This window comes from Poecilia formosa, unplaced genomic scaffold (assembly GCF_000485575.1).
Source record: "Poecilia formosa unplaced genomic scaffold, Poecilia_formosa-5.1.2 Scaffold531, whole genome shotgun sequence".
Taxonomy (NCBI): Eukaryota; Metazoa; Chordata; class Actinopteri; order Cyprinodontiformes; family Poeciliidae; genus Poecilia; species Poecilia formosa.
Window position 1 is genome coordinate 187,757 of NW_006800470.1, and position 12,145 is coordinate 199,901.

The following is a 12,145-nucleotide window of genomic DNA, read 5'->3' on the forward strand; positions in this document are numbered from 1 at the left end:
AATATGGCATTTGAAGTGTTAGTCTTAAATTAAGTTAAGCTAGTGTGAATACAAACCAGGTTACGCTTTGTTTGCTCTATAGGAGGCAGTCAGTGTGAGTGCCAGTGACCAGGAAGTATCCAGAGGATATTTCTTTTGATCTTACTTGTAACGTTTGCTGAGTTTTGTAAAGGAAAAAGTAAAGTGTTCTTGAACTGATCTGCTGACTGTATCTGGTTGTATACACAAGATGTATGATATGGTTATAGTTGGGGGGAGGGGTTATTAAGCCAATGTGGTTTCCCCCCCTTAGACCGAACCTACGCCCTTGGTTTATAGTTTATGCATTTAGACCCGACAGCGCGGACCAATCACAGCTGGCGCCTCGCGCGCTGCCGCTGCTTTACTTCAGCGGGATCGCGCGCGCCTCCTTTCACTCAAACTGGACTCAGGCTGACCTGTATGGATATTTACATCAACCTACTGTGAGGAATTATTGTCCTTTGGAGAAACTCTGGGTAAGAGTTTAAAACCCGCCGCGTTAGCTCTGGTTGGCAGCTCAATGTGAACCGCAGGAATAACTTGTAGCGAATTCAGAGGCGCGTTGTGGAGGGAGCGGCGAGAATGATTTATCTTTGTGAACGAACAATTATATGCGGCGTTTCAATCTCAACACGCTGCCCAGCGTGTGGCTCTGTGTCTGTCTTCCCTGTAGAGTTTATGTCTGTGGTCCCGGTTGGCCGGAGCGTTTGTGGATAACGAGCAGCGCTAACCTGATCATGCAGGTTCAGCCCGGTGAGGAGCTTTAACGCTCTCCTCGGAGTCACGCATCACGCAGATTTTATATCATTTTATTATTTTTTTTTTAGTATTATTTTTCCGGTTACACGATGCTCAAACCATATTAAATGCGTTGTCTACTTAGAGTTAATAAGCGCGGCTGCACGGAAATCTGAGAAACTCGTCCCATAAACTCGACCAACCAGAATAGTTTCTGTGACGATTAAAAACTCAACAGACACGAAACGGAACAACTAGTAAAGCCAAATTTCCCGTTGTTGCGCATCTCTGCGTAGTGCAGCAGATTACCTCACCATGCAGGGCCGGTCCAAGGCTATATGAGGCCTTGAGCAGAATCTAACTTAGGGGCCCCTCTAGCTGCTAAAATCATCAGCACCTCTAACAGCTTCTGTGTTAGATTTAGTGAAATATGGGAGAAGGGAGTAGTTTAATTGACCAGCCTAAAAAGCAATAAGTTATAATCGCAGTTTACTAAATTGGATTTGTAAATTCAAAGATTAAACTCACAGCATCAGATTGTTGCTATGGTAACAAAACATTCTAACTATTCTTTGAAATTTGACAAAGTAAACTTACCAGCTCCTTAAAATCTTGTATTGAAATATTAAACAATTTAAAATCATTTAATTTATGTATGCCTAAACAATTGAATCAAATTTAACAGCATTGATCATCTCAATAAACAAGTGTTACATTTATGTATCTGTGGTCTGTTTTAAAATATTAGTGTTTATGGGGCCCCGGAAGCTCTTGGGGGCCTGATGGAGCTGCTGACTTAATTTGGATTAAACAAAAGTGCAAATTTGTTGTTTTTAGACTAGTTGTGGGTTTAAATAGCATTTCACTGGAGATCTTTTCCCATAACATATAATTACACAGTAATACTTTTACATTTCCTGTCAACTTAACATCTTTTAATACAAAAACACGGTGGACCGCCTCGACGCCCCGACCACTGGGCTTAGCAAGTTTTCTGGGGGAAATCCTCATGTCTATGGTTTCAGACATAGACATGGTTTCAGAGCTGTTAGGGAGGAAACAAAGCAGCAGCCATTTTGAGGTTAGGCAGTTAAAAAGCTTTTTAACACCTGGGGAAAAGTGATAAAGTTTAAAAAACTGTTTCATGTAACTTTGCATTAGAGGTGTGCTGATCGATCGGTCACCGATCATAATCGGGCCGATTTTCGTGAAAAAGTGCATGATCGGTGATCGGCGATCATTGGCTCTTGTTGCCAATACCGATCATCTCATTTCCCAACCTGCCTGTGCAGCTGGTCTCCTCTTTCCTTCACTCTGCGCAAACGCGCAGCAACAAATCCTAAGCGATGTGCAACTATAACGCACTGAGTGAAAGGGGAAGTTTGCTGCGTGTTGCGGCGGAAAATTGAAGCAGGTCAAAATGCATCAACACAACGAAGCTAATACGACATAAAAACAATGAGATACTTGACGGAGTTTGGCTACATCGAGGCTCACTGCAGTGAAAAAGACATACGGAGGATCAGACAGCAGGTAAAGCAGCGCACAGCTACAAACACTCACCCGGATTAGCATGATGGTCAGAAAGCTAAACAAATAACCTGGAAAGTGATTTAAGTCTTCGAGCTGCGATGTAAGACGCTGGTTCTGCTCTCCTGTTGAACCGCTGCTACGCTACAGGTAGTAATATCTGACAGACGGAGCTTCGCTTCTGCTCCACCTGGTAGTGACTCTCACACCGAACCTGCTTAAAGCTGCAGCATCTAACTTAAAAAATAAATTTTACATATTAAAACTTTGCTGTCCTAACATGAGACAGATAATCTCTAAAAAAATAAACGATCTCCTCCCTGATCTGCATAATTACTCCGCTCAGTCAGAAACAGCCAATCAGAACTAGCAGTAATCAGCTAGCCGCCATGCTAACAGGAAGTTTTCATTCAGTAAATCTGGATTTTTTATTGTAATGGAACCTGTTTTTGCCTTTGAATGTTAAGTTTTATACTTGAATTTTTTTGGCAATGTTGAGAGGTTTTATTTTGGCTCTTTGTATTATTAGCCTCTTCAGAGCCTTCATATGTTATCAGTCTGTTAAAGATAGTATTATCAATAGCAGTACAATTTGCACAATGCCTGTTTTGTTTAGTTTTCTTCTTGAAAAAAGTTATTAAAAACAAGTTTTTGTCTAAATTAAGGTGAATTCAAGGTTCCTTTTTCCACATAATGTAACCGGTAGTGTTTATGATAAAAAAAAAATAATAATAATAATTATGTGATCGGTATCGGCAGGAAAAAACTTGATCGGCACATCTCTACTTTGCATACATCCTGTTTAAGCATTTTACATCCAGTAGATTTTTACTTCCTAATGTGCTATGATTAGATGGTGTAGTAAAATTAGCATCGTCAGCTATCATGCTAGCAAAAACCAACATAATTATGATACCCTTTAAGCTAATATCATTTTAACTAGTTTTAGCTTTTACGTGGATTTTTTTCACTCTGTATGGAGTATGTAACTGCAGGTCAACATGCTAGTGCTAGCCTAGATGTGTTCATTAGTATTTTAGCTAGTTTTAGCTTATTTTACTTTATAAGTTGTTGTGATCTTCAAATTCAGATTTGTAAGCACTGTTCTGCACTAATTGGTATATGGAGGATCAAAACAGACATAATAAAAAATAAAAGCATAAATACATATTTATGCTTTTATTTTTGGTCCTCCATATTGGTAATACTGTTTTTTGGATTTTCACCAAAAAGCATACAGCATTCACACTGTATTTTTCGCAGGAAATGCACATTTTCTAGTTAATTTTGTCTTGTAGAAATTATGATAAAAGCTCAGATCAGCTGATTATTTCACTATAATTATTCTGGCACTTTATTTTTTAAAATCTGCAACCTTTTGGATTTAGATAATGCGGTCCTAAGATGTAAACCAGTAGCCACGCAAAAGCTTTATTATATTTTAATAAAAAATAAATAAAATTCACATCACAAGTTTATATTATGTAGTTTTGGTGTTTTACACCGTCTGTACTAAACTGCAGCAGTCAGAAAGCTGAGCAGCTTCACCGTTTCTCTCGTCTTTACTGCTGTCTGTTCTTCAGAGCGGCTAACCGCTAGCAGCTAGTAATTCATTCTGCTGCTAAGCTTAGCGCATGCAGTCCTGCTTGTTTAATTCTGATTGCTCCTCATACTCAGTGAGCAGATCTGGAAGCGGCATGTAAATACGGCAGATTGCAGTGATGTAAATCACGAGCCAATCAGTGAATGCGGCCAGCAGCCAATCAAATCGTTTCGGCGCTCTAGGTGCTGCTGGTTCTACCCATAGACATCAATACGTAGACCCCTCATGGAGCGCTGAGTCGTACGTAACAGCGTCCGCCATCTTCTACGTGGCAGCAGGGCGATCGGAGCTCTGTAATACGGAGCCCTCCAGGGGACATGGGGAATTTTTTTCTTTTGCATTCCCTTGCAAAAGGTTTTGCGTTCCCTCGCAATAATCTACTGATCAGTTCATGCGGCATAATTGACACTGTAAGCCTTTTTTATGGTGGCCACCGTACTTTCTGCTTTAATACAAGCTTATAAGGTTTTTCCATGGACTATTGAGTTATTATCACGGGGTCATCAGTCATCTGATTGTGTCTCTATTGTGTTCGTAGTCTGAATGGTTTAAAGTGCTGCTTTCTGTGCCGTTCCATCTGAGCCTTAACAGACATAAACATGCAGTAAATAAATTGATTTTCAATCAGTTTTTTGCACCAAAGCGTTAATAATAATAAACACGTTTTATTATTATAAAACACAGTAAACTAATGGTGGTAGAGGGCCGCATTGGGTTAACTCGGGGAATCTTATTTGTCCGTGTATCAATCAACTCCAAACCTCTTCTTTGTTCTGTCACAATTATCGATTTATTTAATTTTGATTATCATGCTCCAAACTTTGGAGGACTGACCATCCCGCTCACCCGCTTCCTCATGCACACAGAGCCAGCAGCCAGTAACCTTCCCATTCATACTTGATGACGTCACTCCCACATAGACACGCCCACCACCAGGTGTCAAAGCAGCTAACGTTGTCATACTGTTATCTAATGAGAGAGAGGTGATGAAAAACCGCTGTTAGAGGAGAAGTTCATTAGAAACCAGAGGATTTAGTGAGGAAAGATCAGTCAGGATCAGAGCTGGAGCTGCTGTTCTTCAGTCTGTTTCCAGCTCAGCTTCTCCATGTCGGTATTTAGCTATAAAGATGCTACGAGTCAGAGCCCAACATGCTGAAAATGGCTTTTACACTTTTGGATAATTTCTCTGTTATCCTTGGCTTCAGCCTGTGAACCAGGACGTCTCAGAAGTCAGTGAGTTCTCCCAGTGAGACCAGCAGACTGAAGCCTGTGACCAGTGTTCCCAGTATAATAAATAAATGTTTTATTCTTTCACTTTTGGGTATTTTTAAATATCTCAATTTGAAGTATTAGTGTATTAATACAGCTTATGTAATGAAATAAGAATAATTTACTCTGTTAGAATTATTTTCACTCTTTGCTGTCAATAGCAGAGCTAACATATAATAAATATTTTTTCTCTGGAAAAAAGTAAGAAAAATATGTAGTTTAATGTTTGACAATGACTGATTTATAGATCAAAAGTCATTTCTCAATAATGTATAAAAAATAAATACAAGAAAATAATTTGTTGTCTTGAAACGTTAAATGTACATTAAATTATGGAATTATGTAAATATGTTCTTTAATAAAACACTGTAAAAGTGTCTGTTCATCAATGTTAATATAAAAATAAGAATAATTTCTACCAAATAAAACATTGTGCTCTTTATTCAGAAATGCACCGAAACAATTAAATAATCACATCAAAAGTTAGAAACTCTCTTTAGTCATTTCTCTGATTACCAAATATATTAATGTGTGAGAAAATGTGTCAATGACAGGAATTAATTTAAAATACTTTGTAGAACGGCACTTTGTGAAGTTCGGTCCATTTACCTGTATTAGCTTACTGGCAGAGATGCCACATTCAATATGGCGGACGCTGAGACGTATCGCAGCAACGGGCCGGCCCGCTCCATGAGGCGTCTACGTATTTATGTATGTGGTTCTAACCCTGAAGTCAGTACGACAATTTTAAAACAGCCAAGCAGAACACCTGAACTGCGAAACCGGGATCGGACTGGTTAGAGGCGGGCTAGTGGAAAAGCGCCCTGCCCACTAGTGGGGTCCCTACCTGGGCAGCGGCGGTCCATAGGCCCAGCGGTCCTCGGCAGGGCGGTAGAACTCGACGGACGCCAACGCCCCGCTGGCATTCCTGCCCCCCACGGCGATCAGTGACTCGCCAACGGCTGCCAGGTAGAAGTCGACCCGTCGCTGTTTCATCGGCGCCCCCTAGGAGACAGGCTGGTCACCACAAGAAGCTCTGAGCGGGAAAGAGGCGGGACTTCCTCTGACCTCGGTCCACTGTTCGAGGCGCGGGTCGTAGCGGTGCAGCCGGTTGCAGGCGGCGTCTCCGCCGTTGTCCCTGGAGGCGCTGCCGCCCGCGGCATAGATGAAACCTCCGAGAACCGCCAGGCAGTGGTGGCTGCGCGGCGCAGGCAGCTGCCCCTGCAGCTCCCAGCGGACCGACTCGCCGTCCAGTCGCCACACGCTGCCGCTCAGCTCCTGGCCGCGCTCACCCACCTCAGAGAGACGCAGACCGGGCCGGTGTTAACCTTTGACCTCATGTTTCAGGTTGGTCTGGAAGAAAGCGGCAGTACCTCTCCACCAATCAGCATCAGCCTCTCCGCCCCGCCCCTCAGCGCGGTTCGGTCCGTCTGCAGCAGCGGCTGGGCGCTGGGCCGGGCCTGGTACCGCAACGCCTCCTCCACCAGCTGCTGGCAGCCGGTTCCGTCGGGCAACTGGGCCCGGATCGCCGGAAGAACCCGTCCCACCAGATCTCCAGCCGGCATCAGAGGGAACCGGATGTGGGCCAGCAGCTGGTTGGCGTGGGGAGTCCGGTCCGGGTTCTGGCCCAGCCACTGCAGAGCGGCCTGCAGGAGGTTCTGCTCGCTGTCATACTGGACCTGAGGCAGAACCAGAGGCTCCAGAACCGGCGTCCAGCTTTTGAATCTGAGGCTCACGAGTCTTACCTGGCTGCTGGACAGATAGGAGGTCAGCTTGTGCAGCGGAAGGTTCTGGAGGAAGTCTGGAGTGAGGCGGAGCTTGGAGAACCGGGCCAGAACCCAGCGATCGATGAAGCTGTCCAGCCGCTCCAGGCTGTAGAACCGGGCCACCTGCTGCAGGTCCAGGTAGTTCTCCTCGCTCACCTGCTGCTCCAGGTACTGGCAGCAGAAATCCACGGCTCGCCACAGCTGCAGAACCAGAACCAGAACATTCTGGTGGTGAGAAACAGCTGCTGGATCAAACTAGGAGATTTCACTCCAGTGACGCCTAACGAAGTCTGAGCTTTGAATAGGCCACGTCCACTGACTATGGTCCAGGTCCTGGTTTTGGTCCCAGTCCCCTGGCAGCATCTCACCTGCAGCAGGTGCGCGGCCTCCAGCACGTCGTCGACATTTCCTCCGTCCAGCTGCAGCTGTCCGCTGTACAGGAAGTCCAGAACCGCCTCCAGACCCACAGAGGACACCCCCACTATCTGCACCTGGGACATGTCCACCAGAGACGCCCCACCAGTTAAGAACTGATTAATAAAGCTTTGACTAGGACACGTCTGTTTGGTTCTGCTGTAAAGAAATGATTTTTGTCTCTGGACTCACAGAGGGCAAAGGTCCGATCAGAACCATCTGGTCCCATCAGAATCTGAGTGTTTCCACGGTGTGAATAGTTTTGTCCTACCTCCGGCTGGAGCTCCTCCCTCATGCCCAGGGTGAACATGGCCTGGAAGTAGGGGCTGCAGATGGCCAGCACGGCCCGATGGGCCTGGAACCGCCGGCCCGCCGCCACCAGAACCACGTCACAGAACCGGGTCTGCTGGCGCTGATCGCTGAATCCCCGCAGAACCTCCAGCGCCTGGCCCGGGAAGCGGAATGTCTGCAGGGAGGCAGAGGCCCATTAGAACCTGGGGCTGCTGCACTGGTTCTGGTGGAACCGGCTCAGACAGAACCGGGTCAGACAGGGTAGGGTCAGGAACCGGCCGTTGGCATGGCAACCAACACTACTCAGCTGCACTCGGTGGTGGAGAAGATGGAGTTATGATGAGCTGATGACATGAAAACACCAGAGGAGACTGGATAACTACATTACCCAGAATGCAACAGTCAAAACCAGGAAACGCCCCAGCATCTGCTGCAGCTGAGCTGCTCTCACCTGCGATGGTTCGCTGACCCGGCAGAACCGACCCGGATGGTCTGGTCCGTCCATGACGATCACCTGGGAGACACAGACAGAGACGGACGGAGACACTGAGAGACGGACGGAGACACTCAACAGCGACCAAGGAGGAGACAGAGTCCTTACCTGCGGCGGGGACACACCGGGAAGCGGGACATTTTCTTTTTGAGCCGAGCAGGAAACCCGCTGCTAGTTTTCGTGTCAGCTTATCTCTACTGTTAACTTCCGTTAAGGGCTTTCAAAATAAGGTCCTAAGAAAATTTGTGTTTTTTTTTTTGTTTTTTGTTTTCTTTCTCTTCACAAAGTCTGTTGCCATGGTGATCTAGGCAGCGTCCATCTTTGGCCCCCTTCAGTCTATGGTCTGTACTACAGCCCACAGGGTATCAAAACATAAAACTAAAAAATAATTCAATTCAGAGTAAAACGTTGCTACACACGTGACGACAAGACGAGAAAAAATATTTATTTTGTGAAAGAAATCTTAACGTTTTCTCCTGTCTCTTATTTCTAAATCAAATATTTCAACCGGAAGCTTTGTCTTTTTTGTGAGCGTTCAAGACTAGAAATGTTAACAAGACTTAAAAACGATGGCGAACTGCATTACCCACAATTCATTGCTGCATGTGACGTTTTGAGTTAAAAGGCGGATTTATGGCAATGTTTTGTTCGAGTCTTAATAGAAAGTTCAAAGACAATAACATGACAAGACAGATTAGTAATAAAAAAGTTTGGAAACTAAAACAAAATGTCACAAATGCAAGACAAATTTCAAATCCTAAATTAAGATATTAACATATTGGTGTAAAGATTGGGCTTTTGTGACGTTGCAACGTTTAAGGACTCTCTAAAATAAAATTATTTCACTTGGAGGTGATTTTTAGAAAGCAGTATTTGTGAATAAAACTTAGGATTAATTATATACTTATTTAACTCCTCATCCCTGTTAGACGACCAAATTGTATTATATTAAAACTTAAATATAGAATAGATTTTTTGTGTAATATCCACTTTTTGAAATCTTTCTAAAAATCTTTAATTCTCAACTGAAAAAAAGGTTTATTATCTCAAAATGTCAGTCACAAAAACCAGGAATTGATATTTATTTTGAATTTCTTTTACAGAAAGTCATTATAGGGAAAACGTTACACATAATTATGAAATCAATATCTTTATTCATATCTTACATTTTTGTGGGGCTGGAATAAAAAGCTGTTTGGTTCTTATTATCATCATGATTTTTAAACAAATGTTTTCTTCTCAGACTACAGGAGAAAACTGATGTCGGAGCTCCTGATGAATTATTGTTACATATTTGGTTCATAAAGTCACAACATTCATAGTTTCTTTTAAAAAGAACATTTTAGTTCCACTAGTCTTTATATTTTTCACAATGTAGCATCAGGCCTTTCTTTTAAATTTTCATATATGCCTTATGTTTGTCCTTATTTTGATCTTTGTTATTAGCTCCACTTTATACCAAGCTATTAGCTGCATAAAACAGATGGTTTTATGAGTAAAACTCATGTCTCTATTAGTCAAATGACAGACTGATAAATTGAATATTAGAACATTTTAATGTGTATTTTTTGCCATCTTGGAAATATGGCAAAGTTCACAGAGCGAGCTGTCGCAACAAACAAGAATAAAAACAGTTTTCAAAAGTACTGAAATAACTTTTTGTCTCACTGAACATGAGTGATTACATAGAATATTCTGTATTCAACAAGTCATAACTAAACATATCTCCAACAATGACTTGGGAAAGCAGAAATACCTTTACTGTACATTTAAAATAATCTGTTTTGTTGTAGTTGTACATTTTGGCAGCAAAATGCCTAAACAGTGACCAGTGCCGCCATTTTGGATGTGAAGTTACGACCCAGGGTCGATCTGTCCCTGAACCCTGATGTGACTTTGAGTCCACGCTTCACAGAGGCGCAGGGCGCTGAGCGCTGGGACCGGGCCTTTCAGGTAAACAAGTCAACAGGTTATTTGCGGTTTTCATCAGTCTGACGTCACTTCCTCATGTCATCAGATTTATGAGTTTTATTATTGATATTTCCACATGACCTTTATCGTGATTATTCATTCCATCCAGCATCTCAACACTTTATCACTATAAAATAAAACCCTCATTAGAAATTAAAACTCTCATTCATGATTTTTTAAATGAATTAAAAACATGAAAAACTCACTTTTATGAGAATCTGCTAGAACTTTAAACATATATTTCTCATAACTTCAACAAAATGTACTACTTTTAACATGATGATAAATATTTAAGTTTTAGAAATGATTCCGCACCATGACTCTTTCTGATCCCCACTGGAGAGACGGAACCAGAACCAGAGAACCAGAACCAGCTGTCCTATCTGGTACGTTAACTTGGATTAGTGACTTCCTGACCTCTGACCTCTGACCTCAGATTGACTGAAGGGCTGTGTCAGAAGGTCAGCGGGTCAACTTCCTGTCAGACCTCCTGGTGTCAATAAAATAAAATATTTTTCTTCTTTTTTTATAATCGTTAGCAGCAGATTAGCATCTCAAAAGCTTAGATAATATTTGAACTATTGATGTTGAGCTGCGCATGGTTGTGTGTCTGTGTTGCCCTGCGACAGACTGGCGACCTGTCCAGGATGTACCCCGCCTCTCGCCCGGAACGTTAGCTGGAGATAGGCACCAGCACCTCCCGACCCCACTGAGGGACAAGGGTGTTCAGAAAATGGATGGATGGATGGATGTTGAGCTGTTAATGAGTCATGACAGTCATGAGACTGGCATATAGCAACAGTCTTCAGTCAGGGGCCTCTTCAGATACGTTGTGAGACTGACTGCTAGATTCTTCCTACCCACAACATCACCTTCCACGACTCTTTAAAGATATTTGAATGATCTGAATTATGGCAACATCTCAATTCCATCTTCTAAATCTAAATTATTATTTTTTGAACCATTAAAATTAAAATATGAAGCTGGAGATTTCTGTTCCAAAATGTTGAATGAAACAGAAAATAACAAAATAATTTATCCTGATTTATGCATCAAAGTCATGTCATTTGAACCTAAACTCAAAATTAAACAAAAGCACATTTTATTCATCTGTTTACATACCTTTTTGTAATTTCTGTTTGAGATTTTTGAGTTTTACATCAACTGAAGTGGTTTTGTGTCAGCTTTGTCAGAATCAGAGCTGCAGACACCGGAGTCACCAGCAGGGGGCAGAATGCTGCCGCTGCTGCTCCCACACAGCAGGTGGCAGTGATGGAGAACGGAAGCAGAACTTCCTGCTGCATGAGGCTTTCAGCCTGAAATCAACCGCTTATTTTTACTAATAATTAACAATCAATGACAAGCAGAAACTGTGACCAGAGCGGCTTTTATTAAATATTCAGAATTTGATTCATTGAAACCGGAATAAATCAAATCAAATCCGATATAGTGAAGCCGGAACCGGAAATGATTCATTCACCCTTCAGAATAAAAGATGGAGGATTTATTATTTATTTTATTTACATGAGGCCATATTTAAAATTTCCAGAGTTTTCACATAGATGGGACATTCTGCAGTCTGTCTGGACGGACGGATGGTGAGTCTCTTGATGAGACGTGGATGTTGGGTTGGTGTAGATGTGCAGATTAATGTAATTTTCCCTGTGAAGTAATTGATAGCAGGCCATCTTTGTGGTTCTGTCAGCTGTTGTAAATAATGCTGGAGTCTTAATACTTGTGTTATTATTTCCATTAAGTTTCTGTGGACTGTTAGTTTCACAGTCTGTCTTTGTGGATTTCATCATAAACATGAAGTTGAGTTAAAACTGTTCACATTCAGCTTTTTGATGAATAATCAGGATATTGTTGAAGAGCTGGGAGCTTTTTCTTCTTCTTTATGGCAACATTGCAAATAAGAACCAGATAACCAAATAATATTCAAAATGTTTTTCATTTTAGTGTAATCATAATCATCAGTCAAATATTCAGCTCAGATCGAAATTGTTAATAAACCCGAGTCTTTTTTGAGTCAGTCTCTCCAGATTTCCT

The 12,145-nt window shown here is 42.3% G+C and overlaps 1 protein-coding gene across 3 annotated transcripts in view; it reads right to left on the bottom strand.

Annotated features, from left to right (window-relative positions):
• Positions 1 to 8,999, bottom strand: part of klhl36 (kelch-like family member 36) — a 26,068-nt gene extending 17,069 nt beyond the window's left edge. Inside the window, exons 1-8 of one of the 3 annotated variants that reach the window (XM_016664937.1) lie at positions 8,234 to 8,999; positions 8,084 to 8,178; positions 7,613 to 7,807; positions 7,296 to 7,418; positions 6,907 to 7,128; positions 6,535 to 6,840; positions 6,230 to 6,457; positions 6,009 to 6,166 (exon numbers count right to left, since the gene is read on the bottom strand). In XM_016664937.1, coding sequence (XP_016520423.1) covers positions 6,009 to 6,166; positions 6,230 to 6,457; positions 6,535 to 6,840; positions 6,907 to 7,128; positions 7,296 to 7,418; positions 7,613 to 7,807; positions 8,084 to 8,137 — 1,286 coding nt within the window. In that variant the 5' untranslated portion in view covers positions 8,138 to 8,178; positions 8,234 to 8,999. The remainder of the gene's footprint in view (positions 1 to 6,008; positions 6,167 to 6,229; positions 6,458 to 6,534; positions 6,841 to 6,906; positions 7,129 to 7,295; positions 7,419 to 7,612; positions 7,808 to 8,083; positions 8,179 to 8,233) is intronic. The other 2 variants (XM_007540293.2, XM_016664938.1) reach the window with 2 other exon arrangements.
• Positions 9,000 to 12,145: the final 3,146 nt, after the last annotated feature.